We start from the raw sequence: 20778 nt of genomic DNA on the forward strand, positions 1-20778 counted from the left end.
TATATACTGTTTAAATGCCCCAAGTTGCACACTTGAAAATAAATCTGTATCCTCTTAGGCTTCTAATACTGATTTTGGTTAGTAGACAGGTATCATTTTTAGACCAGTTCTTAAACATGCTTATTTGAAAACTAACTTTTGTTTTTTATACTTTTGTTTTTTATAGGTTTATGATAGTTCTCAATCTCATGAGAGCTCCTCTGACTGGCGAGGTGAACTTCTGCTTGCTCTTCAGCAGGTTTTCTTAAAGGAGCGCGGTGTTTTACTAGCTGCATTTCAGACCGAGCTGACAGCTCTAGGTACTAGAGATGCAGTTGAATTATTAAACTGTTTGGAACAAAGAATACAAGAACAGGTATCAAAATGAAACTTTAAATAAAACTTTAAAACAAAGAATGCTTTTTAATAGTAATGAGAAAATGAGCTATTGATTAGTTTTAGAGTAAGTCTGAAGGTTAAAATTTTAACAGGAACCACTAAGAATATTTAGGAGAAAAATTATTACCTTAAATGTTTTGCCTTACGTTAGAAAATAAGCAAGACTAAAAATTAACAGGCTAATAATCATCCAACTTGGGAAGTTAGAAAAAGAGTAACAAAATAAGTCCAAAGAAAATAGAAGGAATAAAATACCATCATTTCTCATTATTTGCAGTAGTTAGATTCCGTAAAGGTGCTGTGAATGTTGAGCTATTGCCACCAAGGGAAATACGGGGGGCGGGGTGGGGGGTGGGTAGGCTTCTGTGAGCACCTGGTGATGACATTTTTGTCAACCAGTCAATACAGAATCTTGTTTTATGTGTGTTTCTGTTTAAAGACACCCTATTTACTATGTATTGTTGAATCATTAACATTGAACTCATGGCCAACAGCATTATAACTTAAACCTGAACAAAGATTTTCTAAAACATGTATTTTTCTCTATAATGTATCTTTCAGCCTTCTTATGCTTAGGCATACTGAACAGTACTTCATATCTATGCTTGGGGACCATTTTAAACAGCAAAATCACCAATAAAAAGCACAAAAGTATCAAAAACACAGCACTAAATAGATGGCAAAAAGGACACTTGTTTATAGTATAAGAGATGAAAGAAGGCAGCAGAGTGTCACTTTGTTCGACTTCAGCTAGGAACATGCACATGTGGCAATTTAAATTTTTTGCTGTTGTGTGCACATGTAGGAGAGTAACCGTAAGAGCACCGCAAGTGTTGAATTAAGGGTTACAGATAAATTTTAATGAGTAGGCAAATTCTTAAATATGTAATCCACAAATAATGAGGCTCAACTGTAATAAGGAAAAAAGAAATTAGTGAAATGCATACACTTGTACAGTAGAGAGCATAAACACGTTGAAAGTGGATTCTTTGAAAGGTTAATAAAATAGAAACTTTTCTGGAGAATAGGTTAAGGAAAGTGATAAAGCACACTCTTTTAAAAATTAGGAATAGGGCTTCCCTGGTGGCGCAGTGGTTGAGGGTCCGCCTGCCGATGCAGGGGACATGGGTTCGTGCCCCGGTCCGGGAAGATCCCACATGCCACGGAGCGGCTAGGCCCGTGAGCCATGGCCGCTGAGCCTGCGCGTCCGGATCCTGTGCTCCGCAATGGGAGGGGCCACAACAGTGAGTGGGCCGCATACCGGAAAAAAAAAAAAAAAAAAAGGAACAAAAATGGGATTATAACTAAAGATATGGCTGAGATATAAAATTAATAGAATACTATGAATAATTTTACATCAATTCAAAAACTTTGATGAAATGGGCAGATATTTGCTTATGAAAGCTCATTCAGATGCAGCATTCCACTCCTGGATATATATATCCAAAAAAAAACCCACTAATTCAAAAAGATACATGCACTCCAAAGTTCATAGCAGCGTTATTTACAATTACCAAGATATGGAAGCAGCCTAAATGTCCATCAACAAATGAATAGTTATAGAAGGTGTGGTGTGGTGTGTGTGTGTGTGTGTGTGTGTGTGTATCTATGCTCCCATTGTAAGGTGATTGGAGAAATGCCGTCTTTTTATTAGAAAGCTAATAAAACCCTATTACCAAAATCAGACAAAGATAATACAGGAAAGAAACTTTATGGGCCTATTTTATTCATGAACATAGATGCAGAAATCCTAAACAAAATATTAACAGGCCAAATCCACCACTGTGTATTTTTCAGAGACACAATGACCTTATACTTACCCAGGGATGCAAAGGTAGCATACCATTAAGAAAAATTCATGTGACTCATCACTTTAACAAATTAAAGGGTAAAAAACCCCAGTGATCATCTCAAGAGATACAGCGAACAAATGAATGAATGCATTTCATATTTTAAAACACCTTAAATAACAAACTAAAAATAAAAAGGAATTTCATGAACTATATAAAAGGTGTATCTTGCAAAAACTACAACAAGCATCATATCTGATAGTTAAAATGTTAAAAACATTCCTTAACAAAGGGTTAAGTAGTTTGCTCAACCTTGTCCTAAAGATCTAGCTAGCAAAGAAAAGCAAGAGAAATTAAATAAGGGTAGGAATAGGGAAGACCCCTCATCCACTTACATAGAAAACCAAAGAGAATCTACACGTAGATTTTTTAAATCGATAGGAAAGTTTGGCTATGTTGTTGGATGTAAGATCAAGATGTAAAAATCTTATTTCTCAACAACAAACAAAATGTAATTTTATTTATTTATTTACTTTTGGCTGCACCACATGGCATATGGGATTGTAGTTCCCAGACCAGGGATCAAACCCACACCCCCTGCAGTGGAAGTATGGAGTCTTAACTGTTGGACCACCAGAGAAGTCCAAAATGTAATTTTAAAAATAATTATTTACAATGGCATTAAATGGACAAATTCCTAAAAGTATACAAACTACTAAAACTAAGTCATAAAAAAATAGAAAATCTGAATAGATGTATAACAAAGAGTTAATAATTTTAAAACTTCTCACAAAGTAAAGTTCAGGATCAGACGACTTCTCTAGTGAATCCTACCAAATGTTGAAAGAAGAATTAATACCAGTTCTTCACAAGCTCTTGCAAAATAAAGAAGGGAGCACTTCCCAGCTCATTCTATGAGGACAATATTGCTCCAATTCTAAAGCCAGACAGAAATACCACAAGAAAATAAATCTACAGACCAAAATGTCTAATGAGAATAAAACAACCAGTGGAAAAATGGACAAGTGATACAGATATGCGCTCATGGAAGAAATAGAGTATCCAATAAATATATGAAAAGATGCTGAAATAAAAATGTGCTATATAATTCATACTATGGAATACTATATAACATTGAAAATGAGTGTGAAGTAGAGCTGTATGTGTCAGGCAGGATGGTTCACCAACATGTTCGGTGAAAAAGGCAGATTAAAAATGAATACAGTATGATGCCATTTATATAAAGTTTTAAAACATGTAAAACAGAACTGTATATTTTTTAGGATATGTGTGTGTATGTATAGAGTACATGAAAATAACACCAGACTTAGAGTTTGGTTATTTCTTGAGCAGATGGTGCAGAGGAGGATGTATTCAGGGAGTTGTACACAGGAGACTTCAGCTGTATAAGGGCTGTTTCTTAGGTGAAGTGCATGGGTGTTTATTATATTATTCATCATGTTTTATTGTGTGTTTAAAGGATTTTGAAATAAATGTGGAAACTATTATCTAAAAAGTAGATTCCAATGAGCAAGAAGAGAACATTAGTAACATCTTCCCCAAATTTTAGCATGTCATTCTTCTTCAGACTTCCTGGTTGTTAATTTTATTGTCTTTACAACTCTCTTGATTTTTTTTTTTTTTTTTTTACAGGGTATTGAATATCAAGCAGCCATGGAATGCCTCCAGAAAGCAGATAGAAGGAGTTTGTTAGCTGAAATTCAAGCACTGCATGCTCAGATGAATGGTAAGAAAATGACTCTGAAAAGAGAACAAGAGAATGATCAACCAAGCCAAGGTATGCTATATGACAGGCTCATGTGGTGACACAAATAGGTGAAATGATTTCACTTTATTATTATTCAGTTAAAACACACTTCTTCTTAGTCACATTTTCTTCTCATTCTCACATCAGGAAGTTAATCTACATTAATTACTCTAGGGATTAAAGGGGTGTCCAATTTGTTTTAAGAGATACGTATGTGTGTGTATGTGTGTGTGTGTGTGTGTGTGTGTGTGTGTGTCTATACATATATATATATATGTATACACACATATATATAATATTTTTTAAAAATTTCTTTTAGAGTTGAAAAATATTTGTTTACATTAGGGTTCTCTGACCAGGCAAAAACTCATTCTCAGCTTTGTGAATGAAATAGAAAACACTCAGTTATGCTGTGCCATCTAAGCTATTGCTGCATCTTAAAAGCAACAGTTCTTGAATTTGGGAGGAGGAGGTAGTAGTGGAGGTAAGGGGGTTATTGCTCAGTCGCAAGGGAAAAAATGCTGTGTGCACCAGACAGGCTGGTAAGGACATGCTTTAAAATAGCAAAGGACTTTGCTTTTATCTCCTGTAGAGGTTGAAATTGGCTTTAGTTAGCTATGTGTGGAGAGAGAATGATGGTTAACTCTTACAGAATACTTTAATCCAACAGACAGCAATTTTCTGACATATAAACAGATATATTTAATTTAAAATGAATAAGCATTGCCTTGATCAGGTTGTTTCGCCCATTAAGTTCATTATCTTTCTTTGTTTTGAAGCTCTATGTGAGGATAACCTAAGAGATAAAGAAATCCTCAATGGAAGTAACGATTTCTTTTCAATACCTTTTTTGGGTGTGCGAACTGTAACATACATACAAAAAAGTGCAAAATGCAAAAATATACAGTATAAAAACTATTAAATGAATACCTGTGGAAACCTCATCCATGTCAATTATTCCAGAATTCCCCTTCTGCTACTCTGTAGTAATATAGAACACATCTTCTGTGGTACCCTAGAGGGTAACCATTGTCCTGATTTTTTTTTTTTTTTTTTTTTTTTTTTGCGGTACGCGGGCCTCTCACTGTTGTGGCCTCTCCCGTTGCGGGGCACAGGCTCCGGACGCGCAGGCTCAGCGGCCGTGGCTCACGGTCCCAGCTGCTCCGCGGCATGTGGGATCTTCCCGGACCAGGGCACGAACCCATGTCCCCTGCATTGGCAGGCGGACTCTCAACCACTGTGCCACCAGGGAAGCCCCTGTCCTCATTTTTTAACTGCCTATTTATATATTCCTAAACCACATAAGTTTAAGGTTTTTCTTGCTCTTGAACTTTATCACTCTGTATATATTTGCATTTTGTCTCTTTCACCTCTCTGTAACATTCTTCTAAGTTACCACATTTACCTCTAGTTCATTCGTTTTTGTTATTGTATAGAATTCCCTTGTGTGAATATTTCACAATTTATATATCCATTCTGAGGTTGAACATTTAAGTTGTTTCTACTTTTTAGCTATTAAATTCAGTCTCTTCTGCACATTGTTATGCCATGTTTCTGATGCATACATGCATGAGTCTTCTGGATACATACCCAGGAGTAGAATTGCTAGATCATAGAATACATATCATCAAATTTATTAGACAATGCCAGACTGTTTTCCAAAGTGGTCATATCAATTTGTGCGCTTTCTAGCAGTACATGAAAGTTCTGTTGCTTCACATTTTTGCCAAAAGTTGATATTGTCAGCCTTTTGTTGCCAATCTGGTGGGTATGCGGTAGATTGTTGTTGTGGTTTTAATTTACATTTCTCTAATAACTGAATTGGCTTATTTGTGGTATGATTGGCTAGCTGGATTTTTGCTTTTGTGGTATGCTTGTTCAAATCTTTTCACTTTTCAATAGAGGAATATTAAATTGAGCTGCAGCTGGAAATCATTAGAGATTAAAGTGAAATTTTTCATCATATCTAGTGAAGACACATACATGTCTTTGTCTTCATTTCTGTTTAATGTAAAGGTACAAACACCTATACTTTTGCCAATTTTGAAAGTTATACCAGTCTCACATTTGTCATTGAAAAGCTGAATAATTTAAATATCTTTAAATATTTTAGAGAAAACAGGTATAATGAGGTTACAAATTAAATATATCCCTTATATTTAGACATAGGATTAATTGCATATTATTTTTGGAGAATTTATTAGTATTTTACTTAACTAAGTAGGACCCTGTTGAAAGTTTAATTAGTATCACATAGATACATATTTATAAATGTAAATCCTTCGACTCTACTAAGAAATAGTTTTAAAAGCCTCAATTAACATGAATACTCTAAAGCCAATGTACTTCCTGTCTCCTGACATCAGTAATATGAATTGTAATAGGAAGTAATGAACTTTGATAAAATTTTTTAAGTTAAAAATACATTTATGGTAGAATAGAGAAACAGAAGAACAGAGTAAAAATCACCCCTGGAACCTCCTAAATCCTAAACTAATGACTATTAAAACCCAGGAAATAAGTCTCCAGACACATTTCATTGTGCATATTTACCTAAGTTTATATTTTTTATAAAAATGGATCCTGATGTATATATTTCATTACATTTTTTTCATTTATTATCCTTAGGGATTTAAATATTTCACTTTGTTTTCATTGTGACAGACATGTAGCAAGGGTTTGGTATGTTTTTAAAGAAAAAACCGTGATCCAAATTGTTGTTTGGACTTCCCACTTTTGTTATAATGAAATTCCTAGGGACTGTCTGCGAAGGAGGGCTGAACAAAACAAGCAAGCAGTGCTAAACATTGTAGTCAGAGTTACGGGGTGACTTCTACAAGTACTTTGGCTATCAAAAACCATTGGAATTTTTTAGTGTGAGCTATCAAAATTCTGAATGAACAACTATAAGTTCCTATTTATAGTATTATGTGAACACCTCAAGGTTTTTTTTTTTTATTTCAAGTCTTGTATCTAGTAATGAATTGTTAAGTTTTATCATCCTTATATATTTATACAAAGTTCTGAAATCTTGACGATATAGCGCTATGAGGAAAATAGGCGTATGCATGTATTTATATAAATTGCTAACTTTGGGAGCTGTAATCTTTTCACATTTGCTTTGTAGTAATCTCTTAAATAACAAGTCAGTTATTATCAACAAAATTATAAGCCAAATATGAGTTGCTAGATCATATTTTAAATATTAATAATTTTTCATTTAGAACTCTTGGAATATAATATGCAGCAGAAGCAGGCTCAAATGCTGGAGATAACAAAATATTTATAAGCCAAATATGAGTTGCTAGATCATATTTTAAATATTAATAATTTTTCATTTAGAACTCTTGGAATATAATATGCAGCAGAAGCAGGCTCAAATGCTGGAGATGCAAGTGGAGCTCAGCAGTGTGAAAGACAGAGCAACAGAACTGCAGGAACAACTGAGTTCTGAGAAAATGGTGGTTGCTGAACTGAAAAGTGAACTTGCACAAGCTAAACTGGAACTAGAAACAACACTCAAGGCACAGCATAAGCACCTAAAGGAATTAGAGGCATTCAGGTGTGCCAGGCTTCATAATTATAAACCTGTATTAGTGAAGGACTTGGAGTAATTTTGTCACAGACATTGTGCAGATCTTACAAAAATGTAACATTGCATATAATATTTAAATAACATGAAACTGTTACTTATAGGAAAAACTACAGTGGAAAGGAAGCACCCCAAATTTTTCCAAATGATAAACTCATGATTAGGTATTTTGGCATATTCTCTACGTGGCTTCAGTTCTGTTTGAGACTTGTTGTTGTGTAAGATACATAAATTTGACCTTCATTTTACCACCAAGTAATTTGTAGTGATATTTATGATCTCAATGGAATTCATGGTTTAGTTAGCTAAAATACAAAAAATTTTTTAAAGATAATGCTTGTAAAAAGGATAAATTTGTTGGTGTAAATACTGAGATATTCTGCTTGCCAAGGACACGTTACAAGTATAGTCATTATTTTGAACTTTTTCACGCACAAACGATGGTTCTTATGTTCAGAAGTTAAAGGAAATTTTTATTCATATTATTTTGTAACAATAAATTGTTTACAATGGTAAATAATAACTAATAGTTGTATTACTAGAAACAGTTAATTTGACTGAACCACAGTCAAAATATCTTTAATCTTTACATGGTTTATATTTTCCTATTAGCGAGTTTATTTTTTAATTATTATTATTATTTTTAATTAATTTATTTATTTTTGGCTGCATTGGGTCTTTCTTGCTGCACGCAGGCTTTCTCTAGTTGCAGCGAGCGGAGGCTACTCTTCCTTGCGGTGCGCAGGCTTCTCATTGCGGTGGCTTCTCTTGTTGTGGAGCACGGGCTCTAGAGCGCAGGCTCAGTAGTGGCGCACGGGTTTAGTTGCTCCGCGGCATGTGGGATCTTCCCGGACCAGGGATGGAACCCATGTCCCCTGCATTGGCAGGCGGATTCTTAACCACTGAGCCACCAGGGAAGCCCCACCTAGTTTATAATATGCCACCACTTTTCAGTGGAAGCTGTTCTCTCTCAATAATATACTTGGTCAAAGTAGTTTTATGAAAGTTCATTTGTCTCTGTGATTTAGGTTGGAAGTTAAAGATAAAACGGATGAAGTACATTTGCTTAATGACACATTAGCAAGTGAACAGAAAAAGTCCAGAGAGCTCCAGTGGGCTTTGGAGAAAGAGAAAGCCAAGCTGGGACGCAGTGAAGAGCGGGATAAAGAAGAACTTGAGGTATTGTTATCTTTGTCTTTAAATGTCTGTGAAAAAATCCACAGTAATAGAAGAGAGATGTTCCTCTTCCTAAAATGTTGACCTTAGACTCATTATTAAGTATAATAAGTCGTTCACTATGTGTTGAATATTATAATGTTATCTAAAGTATTATCAGGAATTGCTAATGGTATGATCTTCTTTTGTTTTGCTGCATCCAAGGATGCATAGAGACTGTTCTGCTACAGCATGTGTTTTAGGAATTTGAATTAGTGCATATATAATTTGATAAATATGGCAGTTGTGTCTTTTTTAACACAGAAGTAGTTTAGGTTCCTGTTTTCTCCTAGGGAAGGAGAGCAGCGATACTTTTCTGGCAGCAGGAGCCCTTGCCACTATATTTTAAGATGCTGGGCTCTCTCCCAGAGAGGCACATCCCAGCCTTGCACAGCTCACAGCTCAAAGCAGGTTGTACTGCAGGCAGTGCCACTTTAACAGTTCCCCCTGGCTCGGAGCTCTTCTTCTATCCATATAATCCTGGTACTTGCTAGCTCTGTGCTAAAAAACTGTGTAGCCAGAATCCAGATTTTCTGCCCTGTTACTTTTGGGTTTTTGTTTTTTGTTTTTTTTTTTTTTTAATGTCCAACATGGATGGTAGCCTCCAGGCACAGTGAGCTTTCTACCTAGCAAGGACATGTTATTTCCTCAGGTATTGATTACTATTTTTTTAATCATTACAAATTTTTATAGGTTTTGAGTAGTTTGTCCCTAACCCTGCTCTCCTCATAAGCCCTATTATTTTTAGTTATGTGGTATGGTATTGGAAAATTCAAGGGTTTTCAGGAACTCCCATCACATTATATCAGAAATACTTTTATTTTCTTTTTTTTTTTAAACTTTTATTTTTATTTTTGGCTGCATTGGGTCTTCGTTGCTGTGTGCAGGTTTTCTCTAGTTGCGGGGAGTGGGGGCTACTCTTCGTTGCGGTGCGCAGGCGTCTCATTGCAATGGCCTCTCTTGTTGCGGAGCATGGGCTCTAGGTGCACGGGCTCAGTAGTTGTGGCTCGCGGGCTCTAGAGCGCAGGCTCAGTATTTGTGGCGCACGGGCCTAGTTGTTCCGCGGCATGTGGGATCTTCCGGGACCAGGGCTCAAACTCGTGTCCCCTGCATTGGCAGACGGATTCTTAACCACTGTGCCACCACAGAAGCCCAGAAGTACTTTTATTTTTAAAGGTTATTAATCCTAGAAGGAATATACTCTGCTTCATATTTCTTAACCAGATATGATTAATGTTGGGAGAGAAAGTATTACATAGCTTAGCTCTATTTTGTTGGTATTCTTTGATGAAAATCAACTGGCTGTCCAAATAATTACACTCTAACCACTGAAAATACAAGTTAGTAAATTGGATAATCAGTTCTTTTACCAGATACTATCAACTTAGTATTAATAAAGGCACAATTGTATACTTAATATTATTGAAAGTATTCTCCATAATATTAACATAAATTCTTAAATTCAACTTTCTCCTACAAGGATCTGAAATTTTCACTTGAGGGTCAGAAACAAAGGAATATTCAGCTAAATCAACTTTTGGAACAACAGAAACAACAACTAAATGAATCACAGCAGAAAATAGAATCACAAAGAGTGCTACATGATGCCCAGTTATCCGAGGAACGAGGTCGAAACTTGGAGCTTCAAGTACTTCTTGAATCTGAGAAAGTTCGAATTCGGGAAATGAGTAGTACCCTGGATAGGGAGCGGGAATTACATGCACAACTACAGAGCAGTGATGATAGTGGGCAGTCTCGGCCATCCTTACCCTCTGAGGACCTCCTTAAAGAGCTTCAGAAACAGCTAGAGGAGAAACACAGTCGCATAGTAGAATTGTTAAATGAGACTGAGAAATATAAACTGGATTCTTTGCAAACAAGACAGCAAATGGAAAAGGATAGGCAGGTTCACAGGAAGACGTTGCAGACAGAACAAGAAGCCAACACTGAGGGACAGAAAAAAATGCATGAGCTTCAGTCCAAAGTGGAAGATCTTCAGCGCCAACTGGAGGAGAAAAGGCAACAAGTTTATAAGTTAGACCTTGAAGGAAAACGACTGCAAGGAATTATGCAGGAATTCCAAAAGCAGGAACTAGAACGAGAAGAAAAACGAGAAAGTAGAAGAATTCTGTACCAGAATCTTAATGAGGTAAATTGACATTTTGTTTTAAAATATTTTTTAAAAGAATACTGTAGCCGTGTGATCATATAATTTTGATATTGGATTAAATTATTTAAGTAGCTATGTACCAATCATTTAAAAATGAAATCTGTAGAAGTTTACTTGGAATAAAAACAATAACTGTGTTCCCCTAAGAAAGAATGTGATGTGCTATTTATTTTATAATGATTGCTTTTTCTTTTTCTGTCCAAAACTGCCAGCCAACCACTTGGAGTTTAACCAATGATAGAACCAGAAATTGGGTTCTTCAGCAGAAAATAGGAGAGACAAAGGAATCAAGCTATCCTAAAATGATTGAAATGAATGGAGGAGGAGCTGGCTATAATCATGAATTAGAAATGATCAGACAAAAACTTCAACGTGTGGCTTCAAAACTACAGCATCTAGCCCAGAAAGCCTCTAATAGGTTAGAATTTTCTGCCTGACCTTTGGAAATGGCATTCTTAGACAAGCTGGACAGAATCTGTCCCTCACTGTTAGCTAGCCAAGGGTGGGAAATTCAAATTTTAAAGTTAGTTCATGTATACATTAGGAGGTGATATTCTTTTTTTTTTTTTTTTTTTTTTTTTTGGTATGCGGGCCTCCCTCTGCTGTGGCCTCTCCCGTTGCAGAGCACAGGCTCCGGACGCGCAGGCCCAGCGGCCATGGCTCACGGGCCCAGCCGCTCCGTGGCATGTGGGATCTTCCCAGACCGGGGCGCGAACCCGGTTCCCCTGCATCGGCAGGCGGACGCGCAACCACTGCCAGCCGCCCCGCGGCATGTGGGATCTTCCCAGACTGGGGCGCGAACCCGGTTCCCCTGCATCGGCAGGCGGATGCGCAACCACTGCGCCACCAGGGAAGCCCCCTGGAGGTGATATTCTTTAACAAAACTCGTATACCTGAAAACAAATTTCCTTAACATCCTGACTCAGGGAAAGAGAACACTTAATGTAAAGGAGAAGTAAGAGGTGAAGCAGTGTTGCCTGATCTGTAATGTTTGTGTTAGTCAGCACTGCTCCTTGAGATGATATGTTTTGACTTTTTGCCCTTTTTTTTTGAAGACTACAGTTTGAAACAGCAGATGATGAAGATTTTGTTTGGGTTCAGGAAAATATTGATGGAATTGTTTTACGACTACAAAAATTAACTGGCCAGCCAGGTGAAGAGGTAAGACTTTCTAAAAACACTCTGTATAGTATTGAGAGCAAAGATTTAATGGAAATTATATGAATCATTTGAAACAGGCACTGTATTTTCTAAAGAGTTTTAATTTTATCTTTTCATTTATTTAAAATATTAATAATGTTTGCCTTTCCCCAATAAAAGATAGTGAAAGTTTGAGGGGAAACAAAATTATCATTATTGAATAATTATGGTGACTTATTATATTATGAAAAGTTTCTTGAAAGAATAGTCTGTCTTTTACCCTCACCACTCCATGAAACCACCCTCAGGATGCAACCAGTGTGTTGACAATTGACTAATCTGGTGAATCTTTTCAGTCCCTGTCGTTCTTGGCTTCTTTGTAGCATCTGACACTTTTGACCTCTTCCATTTTAAATACCCTCTCTTTCCTTACCCTTTTGTGTTAATATTCTCTCATTTCTTCCATTTCTTTCATCAGTCACCTTCATGAGTTCTGCGTCCTATGCTCATCCATTTTTTTCCTCTAACTGTGAAAGCTCATTCATTCCCACAGCCTGAATTCTCAGTAGACTTAATTATTGAACAGATACTTAAATTGGGCACCTTCTGTGTGCCAGATACTATACTGGGTTCTGGGGCTATAGTGAACTAATCTGATAAAAATCTCACCTTTATGGAGCTTATCTTCTTGTGGACTATGGTTCTATTCTAAACCTTTGTCCTGTGGTCCAGGTTTATATTTTCACTTAGTTACGAGACAGCTTTCCTTGGGGAAACATACCCCATAGTGACCCCTTTAGGAATCTCACAGGCACAATCCAAACTGAGCATCGTCTTCCTTTTCTCCTTCCTGTCCCAAACCCACATTTTTGGTCATGATATCACCCAGTTTAGAGAGTTGAAAGTCACCCTAGACCACTTTCCTTCATTCTTACTTGCACATCCAAGCAGTCACTAAGTGCTGTGCCTTCTACCTCGTAAGTGCCTTTAGTCATTGTCTGCATTCAGGCCTTCAGCATTTCTCACCTGGACTGTTGGCAGTAACTTCCTGATGTGTCTGCCTGACATCAGGATCTTTCTTCTCTAATTTACTCTGCTTTGCGCAGTACTATCAAAGGAATCTTTCTCACACGTAAATTTTGTTTATGGCATGCTCCAGCCTAAAGCCTTTCATGGCTCTTCACTACCTACATTTAGGTCTGTTATCCATAAAATGAAAGCAGCCTTTACTCTAATCTTAACAAGTGTGTTTTAGCTCCTTAAAAGCAACACACTCACACTCAAGCCTTTGTGCCTTTACATGTGCCCTTCCTTCTGCTTAATATGCCCTTCTTTCCTGCCTAGAAGAGTCCTACTTATTATTTAAGACACAGCTCAAGGACTATTTCTTCATGAAATCTGTTGTTCTCAGTGACTTCACATTTTATATGCATTATTTGTAAAAGTTTGTGCTTATATGACCTTTTGCCATTTTGTCTTTTAGCCTACCTTAAGGTCCCCAAGTACTTCTTGTGGCTCATTAACTGAAAGACTAATAAGACAAAATACTGAGCTGACAGGACATATCAGCCAACTGACTGAAGAAAAGAATGATTTAAGAAACATGGTTATGAAGCTGGAGGAGCAGATCAGGTGTTATCGACAGACAGGAGCTGGCAGAGATTATGTACGTCTGTTTTTATCATGGCAGCATACTAAACATCTGATTCTTAGTAGGATCACTGGAAAATTTTATAGGAATGACAGTAATAATAATAGCTATTATTTATTTATGGGGCGCCTTCTCTGCCAGATTTTGGGTTATATATGTTCAAAATCTCTTATCCACACCCTGCCTTGCACTTGAGAAAACTGAAGTCAGTAGTCAAACCAAGATACACTTATCTCCAAAGCCAAGTACTTTGCTACCTATGGACCAATTGCAGATACATGTGAAGAAGTGTTCACATGTGCATTCTGCCTGTTCTTGTCAGTTATTTATCAGTAATTGTGTTCATAACTCAAGTGGAAAATGCCATTAAATTACATATTTCAGTCTAATAAACTACTCTGGGAATTTATTTAAATTTTTTCCATTTAAAAACTACAAAATACTAAATTGCTAGCTCTGTTACCATCCAATATAAAGATAGGAAGGACCTGTAAGACCAACTGTGTGGTCAGATGCATGATAACACATCCACACAGCTTCTGTAGAGACCCACTTCCCTATGTACAAGTTGGGTTTTTTTTTCCCCACTTCTCCAGTGTACTATTTCAGGCACAGGCTCAACATCTGAACCCAGATGGTCCATTTCTAAAGTCTACCAAAAAAACAAGCAAAAAAAAGGGAATTCCTTGGTGGTCAGTGGGTCAGGACTCTGCACTTTCACTGTCATGGCCTGGATTCAGCCCCTCGTCGGGGAACTAACATCCTGATAACCTTTAGTGCAGCGTGGCCAAAAAAAAAAGTCTCTAGACTTTTTTAGTTGAAAGCTCTACTAATCCAAACATCTTCTCTGGGGACAGGCTTTCCACACGGATTTTTAGTTGTAAAGTTAATCTGCTCAGCAAGGTCATAAACTTAAAAGTTAGTGGATATTCTTTAATGTCAGTTGAGATTGGCTTTGAACTTCCCTGTCTGAGGTTGGAAAGCTGAGCATTCTATATCCCTCATAGGGATACCTTTAATATGTTTAATTCAGATTCTTCTTCAGAAACTTGTTCTTTAAAATCATGTAAGTAGGCTCTGGCCTCTGCAGTCTTCTAGGTTTTCATTCAGTGGTGGCCCCAACATTGAAGCCATCATTGCTTCAGAAAAAGAAGTCTGGAACAGAGAAAAGTTGACTCTCCAAAAATCCTTGAAACGGGCAGAAGCTGAAGTATACAAACTAAAAGCTGAACTAAGAAATGAAGCTTTACTTCAAAATCTGAGCCCTGATTCTGAGCACGCCACTGTAAAGGTAGGAGACATCTTCCATCTAAATGTATACTAAAATTGGTCTTCTGCTTTTGCCTTATTTCATCTATCACTAACCTTAATTGTCAGACTAAAGAATTTTAGGTGGCACTCAGGCTGTGTCTCAAGGTCTCTGTACTCAGTCTGTCATTGAATGCAGATCTCTAGCTGGTCACAAAAAAACTGTGGTGAAGCATGCGCAGGTTTGGGAGCAGATGAAGTTCTGTTAATGGTCACGGAGGCAGCACCTTGAGCTCAGGGTCCCACTTCCCGCAGTCTCATGCCTAAAAGACCCACAGAAAGCTAGCTTTTCAACTCCCAACAGAAGCTCTCTGCTACTGTCAGTATTAGAGGGTCATGCTCTGTAAGTGGTAAGCCCTCTGAATAGTCTCTAATGACTAATAATGAATATTGTAGTACAACTACCTTAAGCAGTTAACATAAAATCAAAAAAAAAAAAAAAAAAAACAAGGAAAGAAATTGTTTGTAATATTTATTCCAGCTATGGAGTGAACATAAATTAATGACTTTTAAAGGGACAGAAAACATTAACATTGAAAAAGTTAAATAGATTAGTGATGATACTAATAAAGTAGCTCTGTACCATTAAAAAAACTCAGGTGATAATGCAAAGACAAAAATTTTTGCAATAAATATGATTAATAGGAGCTAAAATCCATTCACTAAAGGGAGGCAGAAGTATAAAGGTTTAGCTTTACTTTTTACCTTTGCTGATAAAGTAGAAAACAGTGATAGGGTACCTGCCATTCTACTACTGCCACTTTTTTAAAATAAAGTCTAGGTTATCTTCCCCTAGAGAACAGTTTGAATAACTTCCTAATAATGTCTTTATGTTTTTCTTTTCTTTAAACATAGAGAATTTATGGCAAATACCTGAGGGCAGAAAGTTTTCGGAAAGCTCTCATTTATCAAAAGAAATACCTGCTTCTGTTACTGGGTGGGTTCCAGGAATGTGAGGATGCCACCCTGGCTCTGCTTGCCCGGATGGGGGGACATCCGGCCTTCACGGATCTAGAGGTGATCACCAACCGTCCAAAGGGCTTCACCAGGTTTCGGTCAGCTGTCAGAGTGTCCATGGCAATTTCGAGGTAAAATGCTTGAAAGAAAATGCATTTTAATAGACTTTCTAAAGAGATTAGTTATTTTCAGTCCTCTCTTTTCTCTGCCCGTTGTGCTCCATATTCATATAGTATAAGACACTTACCATCACTGAAACATGCCTACTTCTTTCTAGGTTTTCCTCCTTTAGTCAGGGATACTTTATGTTATACTATAGAGAGCCTATGAAAAGGGCCCTCCCAGAGGCAGTCAGCCAGTGACTCGGCTGGGACATCCAATCTGGGTTGTCTCTCCTTTTTTTTTTTAAATTTATTTATTTAGTCTTTTTTTTTTTTTTAAATCTGAATAAGTCCATGAATTAGTTCAGACATATAAATAAAAGAGATCATAAGAGAGAAAAATGTTTTTTGAAAAGTTACTTAGGCTGACATACATTCATTTTCTTCGTTACTAAAATAACCCACTCTCACAGCCCAGCTACAGAAAGCCCTGGCCTGACTCTGAATTGGACTGTGCTGTTGCTTTTGTCACTCCTTCTCTGGTAGTTCCAAGCTAGGAACTCTGGTGCTAGCTGGTATATACCCAGACACCTAGATACCTTCTCCATGATTCCTCTCCCTTTTACTTCTGTAGGAGCCAGACAGTCTCAAAGGAAATTTTTTTTTAAAGTATAACCCAATTCTGTTGCATTCAGGTTATTTACAAGTACCTCAAAAGACCACGAAGGCAGAATAAGAGGTGTAATTTATGTTTTTGTGTGCTGGGTAGCATCTGCTGGCTTTCAGCTCCTCACTGCCCTTCTGGACCAGCCTCCATACTGCCAGGGGCTTACGGCCTGCAGATTGTGTCTCCCAGACTCCTTGCCAAATGGCGTCCTTTTTGGTTCTGTCTTTTCTTGGCAGTAGCACAAGAATTAGAAGGTAGGAGAAAGCAAAGAGCTTTCCTTCCTCATCTTTTCCTTTTCCTTTGTCATCTTTCATTCCCTTCATCACCTTATACTGCTTGTACAGGGTTAAGTGCTGAGAGATGCATTGATAAAGAAAAAAGACATAATCCCTGCCTAAATCCCTGAAGGCAGCTCACTTTCTAGTGGGGCATACCAATATGCACATAACTTAGGAGACACTAAATGACAGATCACAGGAGTTAGCTATTAATTCCGATTTCAAGAATTCGGGAAGGCTCCATGAAAGCCAGTTGCCATTGAAGGACTTCACTTTTTCACCCTCTTTTTCTTGACCTCTTATATGTTTATTGTACTTTGACCCTCCTAAAACTGAGCCTTGAAAATAGTTGGATTAAGAAGTCAAACCTGGGGGCTTCCCTGATGGGGCAGTGGTTGAGAATCCGCCTGCCGATGCAGGGGACACGGGTTCATGCCCCGGTCCGGGAAGATCCCACATGTTGCGGAGCAGCTGGGCCCGTGAGTCATGGCCGCTGAGGCTGTGTGTCCGGAGCCTGTGCGTCCGGAGCCTGTGCTCCGCAACGGGAGAGGCCACAACAGTGAGAGGCCCGCGTACCACAAAAAAAAAAAAAAGAAGTCAAACCTGGTGCTCCAGAAAGCTCTTTGGGCTAGGACGGGGCAGGCAGCAACTCGCTACAGCTGGGCTGTGACAGCCTCCCCTGTTCCTTTTGAAGCCAGCATTGTTTTTCATCCCTGATTACATGGCCTCACTCCTTTTCCAGTTTTCCCTGCTCTCTCTTACTGCCAATTTAAGGGTCTCTCTGTTCTCTTTCCATCTCATCTGCCCTTTAGTCTCCATTCTTCCTTCTTTTCATTTCTTCTCACCCTTTCTTTGCCCATCCAATTAACCTTTTCTACTTTTGCTCTTCATCTCTTTATGTCCCATGTACCTCTAAAGCCACAACCTGGTACTGGCAAAAGAAGAGACCTCTGGTGCCTCATGGGAAGCCCTGTTCTTCTGTTCCAGTCAATTTTGCCACAAACCAGGGGACATTTGCATAATCTTAGATTAGGCAATTGTGATTATATAGAAATTTGTTCTGCATTCATATTTAAACGTATGACTTGATTTTTGTTGTAAGTATATGTTTATACTCTTTACACTATAGATGTTCTGTGAAATTTTTTCTTGGGATCTTTTTTAGAATGAAATTTTTGGTTCGACGGTGGCATCGAGTCACAAGTTCTGGTTCCATCAATATTAACAGGGATGGCTTTGGATTGAATCCAGGTGAAGTCAAAATAGAATTTTTTCTTATGTTGATGATGCTCTAAAATTACTGAATGTGTAATACCTTCCAAATAATGTGTTCTGGGACCTGTGTTGTCCAAAGACAAAGCCCTTATAACTAACAAAGCTGGGGACCTTGCTGTTCTAAAGAGTAATAAGAGCTGATTTTTATGGAGCACTTAGTTCACACTAGGCCCTGCTTTTTTCCATGTATTCTCATAATCCTATGATGTAAGTACAGTTACTATTCTTTTTACTTTACAGACGAAAAACTGAGGCATGGAAAGCATTTGTCATTTGTCCCAAATTACCCAGTAGGAAGTGGTAGAGTCAGCATCGAACCCTGACAGTCTGGCTCCAGAGCCCACTCTTTTCACAACTGCATTTAAGGCTCTCGTTCAAGATAGGGTTGCTGTTACTCTAGTATATGAAAGTTTTGATTTGAAATTTTCACAATTTAACAATATTGAAACAGGTTTCTGTTTACCAATAGGTGATATAACAGTTAAAATTCCTTCTCTCTACACTGAAACATGAGGACTTCAACATTTCAGGCAAAAGGATGAGGTCAAAAGCTGGGGAGCACACAGAATTATAGACACACAGCATATCTGATATGTATTGGTAGTAAACCACCTTTACATGTTTTACACAGAGAAAGAGGAAAATATATGTGGTACTCTAAGCAAAATGTTTTTGAAATATGCATCCTTATACTGAAATAGCTGAAATTTGTACCATAATGAATTCTGTGTCGTAAGTTAGCATATCTTGGTTTCAAGTTTTTTCCAGTAAAAGCCAGTATAATAGTGATAAAAGGACTTGGCTGTATTCATCTAGTATTTTTTATCCACATTGCCTTTTCTGTCAAACCACACACAGACACCCCTCACTTCACCTCTAGTTAAAACTAAGAAGCAGTCTTTAAAAAATAAAATAGTTTATTTTCTTAGAGGGGTACACGTTCCAGATTATCAGAAATACTAATATCCAAAGGTAAATGATACAAGCTGTACTATCGTTTCTCTCCTGTAGCAAGAATAATTGAAAGTGACTATAAATAGGAGATAGTAGTGTAGTACAGTATAGTAAGTCTTTTGAACCCTTATCCATTTTGTAGAAATTTTTCAAGGGCTTGGTATGTTTTTTTTCTTTACAAGGTACATTTTGGATTACTTCAGGTGCCGAAAAGACTGACCCATTTTATCATTCTTCTGGTGGGCTGGAGCTATATGGAGAACCAAGACATAGTACGTATCGCTCAAGATCAGATCTGGACTATCCAAGGTCTCCTTTACCATTTCAAAATAGGTAAGAATTTGATGAAATCTATACTAATATACTTAACAGAGAATGAAGGACAGTGTTAGGGCTTTGACTTCTTTGCATTGAAATAGCTAAATGTGTCTTTAGTTATATATTATTTACATAATCTAAAGCTCCGAATCAAAAAGTTTCTGAGGGCTTCCCTGGTGGCGCAGTGGTTGAGAGTCTGCCTGCCGATGCAGGGGACACGGGTTCGTGCCCCAGTCTGGGAAGATCCCACATGCCGCGGAGCGGCTGGGCCCGTGAGCCATGGCCGCTGAGCCTGCGCGTCCGGAGCCTGTGCTCCGCAACGGGAGAGGCCACGGCAGTGAGAGGCCCGCGTACCGCAAAAAAAAACCAAACGGTTTTTGAATTTGTAACTGGTTTCCAAGGGTATAGGAAACAGAGCTGATCAAGTGTTATTTAGTATATATGCTGTGGCTAGACATTGAGAAAGGTATTAACTAAAATTGAGAGTCTGGAATTATAAAAACTCCTCTAAAGTTTGCAGGGCAAGATGCATTTATACATATGCAGCCTTTAGTGATGGCCTCTGCAACAGGCAGTGTACTGGATGGACATTCTGTTGATGACTTAGTAGCTGCTCTGAATTTATCGAAGTTTTTTCCTTTACACATGACTCAGACTCAGTAGTATGAGGTATATAGATTGAGCAGTGTACAAGTGGTCTACCTTTTGAGGGCAGCGTGGTGGTAGGCTGAGTTACTTGTATTGTTTCTGGATAATTGGGATTCATGTTCGTATTTTTAATCTCATAGGTACCCAGGTCCTCCAGCTGATTTAAATCCTGGTTCCTTAGCATGTTCTCAGCTTCAGAATTATGATCCTGACAGAGCCCTGACAGATTATATCACTCGGCTAGAGGCACTGCAGAGACGACTTGGAACTGTACAGTCAGGTACCCTCAGGTTAACCAAGTATTGGCAGCACCATAGTGCTTGATAGACCCGGAACACTTTCTCTTTCTGAAATTCCTTGACCTTCCTCATTAGGATAATCAAATCTTACAGTTCAGTGCCTGAGTTACCAGGCTAGACTTTAGGAATTTAAGACAAAACATGATTTATCACCCTGGATCCCATTCTCAGCCTCCAAAAATTCCTGCTCGTCTCATTGAAAAGATTGATTAGGGGAAATGCACAACGAGCACCAAAGTACTCTGAAGCTTACACAGTCTGCTAGAGAA

General features: G+C 37.9%; 1 protein-coding gene across 18 annotated transcripts in view; it reads left to right on the forward strand.

Annotated features, from left to right (window-relative positions):
* The window catches only part of AKAP9 (A-kinase anchoring protein 9), a 196380-nt gene that overhangs the window by 172057 nt on the left and 3545 nt on the right, over window positions 1-20778 (forward strand). For 14 of the 18 annotated variants that reach the window (XM_055084976.1, XM_055084981.1, XM_055084975.1 and 11 more), the window contains 13 exons: window positions 167-355; window positions 3822-3966; window positions 7279-7498; window positions 8557-8707; window positions 10224-10892; window positions 11126-11331; window positions 11969-12074; window positions 13537-13719; window positions 14795-14995; window positions 15868-16100; window positions 18181-18266; window positions 19427-19577; window positions 20351-20490. In XM_055084976.1, the coding sequence (XP_054940951.1) occupies window positions 167-355; window positions 3822-3966; window positions 7279-7498; window positions 8557-8707; window positions 10224-10892; window positions 11126-11331; window positions 11969-12074; window positions 13537-13719; window positions 14795-14995; window positions 15868-16100; window positions 18181-18266; window positions 19427-19577; window positions 20351-20490 (2680 nt within the window). The remainder of the gene's footprint in view (window positions 1-166; window positions 356-3821; window positions 3967-7278; window positions 7499-8556; window positions 8708-10223; window positions 10893-11125; window positions 11332-11968; window positions 12075-13536; window positions 13720-14794; window positions 14996-15867; window positions 16101-18180; window positions 18267-19426; window positions 19578-20350; window positions 20491-20778) is intronic. The other 4 variants (XM_028489990.2, XM_028489995.2, XM_024130303.3 and 1 more) reach the window with 2 other exon arrangements.

This window comes from Physeter macrocephalus, chromosome 5 (genome assembly GCF_002837175.3).
Source record: "Physeter macrocephalus isolate SW-GA chromosome 5, ASM283717v5, whole genome shotgun sequence".
NCBI classification, from domain to species: domain Eukaryota; kingdom Metazoa; phylum Chordata; class Mammalia; order Artiodactyla; family Physeteridae; genus Physeter; species Physeter macrocephalus.